The sequence below is a fragment of the Pteropus alecto genome, unplaced genomic scaffold (genome assembly GCF_000325575.1).
Source record: "Pteropus alecto unplaced genomic scaffold, ASM32557v1 scaffold385, whole genome shotgun sequence".
NCBI classification, from domain to species: Eukaryota; Metazoa; Chordata; class Mammalia; order Chiroptera; family Pteropodidae; genus Pteropus; species Pteropus alecto.
This window is the reverse complement of record NW_006436543.1, coordinates 164,606-166,872: the sequence shown is the minus strand read 5'-3', so window position 1 is coordinate 166,872 and position 2,267 is coordinate 164,606. Positions and strand designations below refer to the sequence as shown.

Below are 2,267 nucleotides of genomic sequence, written 5' to 3'. Positions count from 1 at the left end.
GTTCAGCAGCCCTCCCTCTCACTTTTAACTATATGACTTTGGGTAACTCGTTTAACCTCTCTGTGCCTTTTTTTCCTTATGTGTAAAATGGGGTTTGCAGTTTCAATCTCATAGGATTGCTGTGAGGAGTTATTGAGTTAATCCAGGTACAGTGTTTAGTACAGGGCTCAATAAATGCCAGCTTCTATTATTACTTAATTACCCATGTTTTAGCTAATGAGAGATGTTTAAAAGCCGTTTGTTTCTCCTTCCATGCAGCTTTTGGATTGCTTTGGGATTCCTGTGTTGATGGCTCTCTCGTGGTTTATTCTTTATGCAAGATACAGAGTGATCCACTTCATTGCTGTGGCTGTCTGTCTGTTGGGTGTAGGAACTATGGTTGGTGCAGACATATTAGCGGGGAGGGAAGATAATTCAGGTAAGAATGTGTTACTTGTTTCTCCAGTTCAGTCACAGAAAAAGATTTTGCTTAGGTTTTCACTTTTATTTTTCAAAGACAAATTAAAAGGCAGAAAACATGTCCTGGTTAACTGTCTTTTCAATATATTTTTAGATTTACTTGCTTCTGGTATTGTAACCACTTCCACAAAGCACTCTTTATGTACCTATTTGCTCATAGTTCTTGTTCCTTTTTTGTCACACTAGTTTTGTCTCATGAAAGAAGTTTCTTTATAGATTTGCAATAATCTTCTTTTGGCCCATGCATATGGATTTGTTACTGGAAAACCTATTATAGATTAAAAAAAAAAAAATCAAATAGAGACTCTGTGTCCACTGAATGATGGACTTTTTTCAGTCATTCTGTAGATTAAAACACTTTGATAGTCTCTGGATCAAAATTCTGACAATCAGTAGTATAAAAATCTCGATGGAGTCAATGATTTCACCCAATCTACAGGTGACTTCAATATCTGCTTTAAGAGAGAAATTATCTTGTTTACCTAGCTTCTTTTCCTTTAGTTTTCAATTAATTACCTTCAATAAATTTCATTAATTTCTCATGTCATAGAATCATTTTGTGAGGCCTTAAATTATGGCATATACCACCATCTTCTAGTCTCTTACTCTCTGGAGGAATCAAAATAAGAAAAATTACAGAAGAATTGTGCCGGGAAGTGAGATCAAGTGTCTTTAAACTTCTGGAAATTGGGTTTCTCCTTCCATAAAATCTTAACATTAAGTAAACATGAGTCAGATAAACTCCTGGAAGCAAGCTAGAGAGATTACCCTATTAACAATGTGTTCCTTTTTGTGGCTTGTCTTCCTGTAGGTAGTGATGTACTGATTGGTGACGTCTTGGTCCTTCTTGGGGCTTGCCTCTATGCCATTTCTAATGTGTGTGAAGAATACATTGTGAAGAAGCTGAGCAGACAGGAATTTTTAGGAATGGTGGGCTTGTTTGGAACAATTATCAGCGGCATACAGCTGTAAGAGTCTAAAATTTTCCTTAAAAACAAAAAAACCCAATTATATCATTGATGAAAACTTTCCAACTACTAATATTCAGTGTTTATTTGGTCCAAATTCACATTTGAGATCAGTAACTTGCTAAATATAGCAGAGGATTTTTGAAATGTCAAGAATTAGGCATCATATTTTTATATATGTGGTACAGGCATTACCAGATAAGACTTTCTTTTTCAATTATTTACTGAAAATATTAACTTCCTATTAAAAGGAAAAACCTGTCTTTCTCGTATAGCTGATTACTATTGAAGAGTGCTTCTGAGGGAGTCAAATATGTGTTTATAGATTCCTTTAATTTTATTCTTAGTCATTTTTATTAAAAAGACAGTTATTTTTATATTTTAAGAAAAATTCAAAAGTCAATATAATTCCTCACCTTATCTAAAGTGTAACAACTAAAATGCTTATAAAATAGTGAAAATTAATATATGGATCTCTCTGTGATCTCTTGTTTTAACCTTAGGTTGTTTATGGAATATAAAGATATTGCCAGCATTCACTGGGATTGGAAAATTGGTATGTACATAAATGATAATTCTTTTTACTCAGTATCCTTTCCTCTAACTGACAAACACACATCAAATAAATACTAAAGAGGGAGAAAAAAATGGCATAGATGATAGAGGCTCTGTTCATCTCTCTGGATACCAAATCAAAGTTGTAACGGTAATAAGGAACAGCAGCAAGGAAAAAAAAATCGCCTGGGATCTAGATGAACAAACCATACAACTAGGGAGAAGTCCAGGAAATCACCCTGCAATGGCAGAAGGTTGGACAGGGCGAGGATGCAGGGCTGCCCG

At 34.7% G+C, this 2,267-nt stretch overlaps 1 protein-coding gene across 2 annotated transcripts in view; it reads left to right on the top strand.

The window, feature by feature from the left end:
* Window positions 1-2,267, top strand: part of SLC35F2 (solute carrier family 35 member F2) — a 37,257-nt gene that overhangs the window by 27,216 nt on the left and 7,774 nt on the right. For both annotated transcript variants that reach the window (XM_006913425.3, XM_025047904.1), the window contains exons 4-6: window positions 259-418; window positions 1,271-1,427; window positions 1,931-1,983. In XM_006913425.3, the coding sequence (XP_006913487.1) occupies window positions 259-418; window positions 1,271-1,427; window positions 1,931-1,983 (370 nt within the window). The remainder of the gene's footprint in view (window positions 1-258; window positions 419-1,270; window positions 1,428-1,930; window positions 1,984-2,267) is intronic.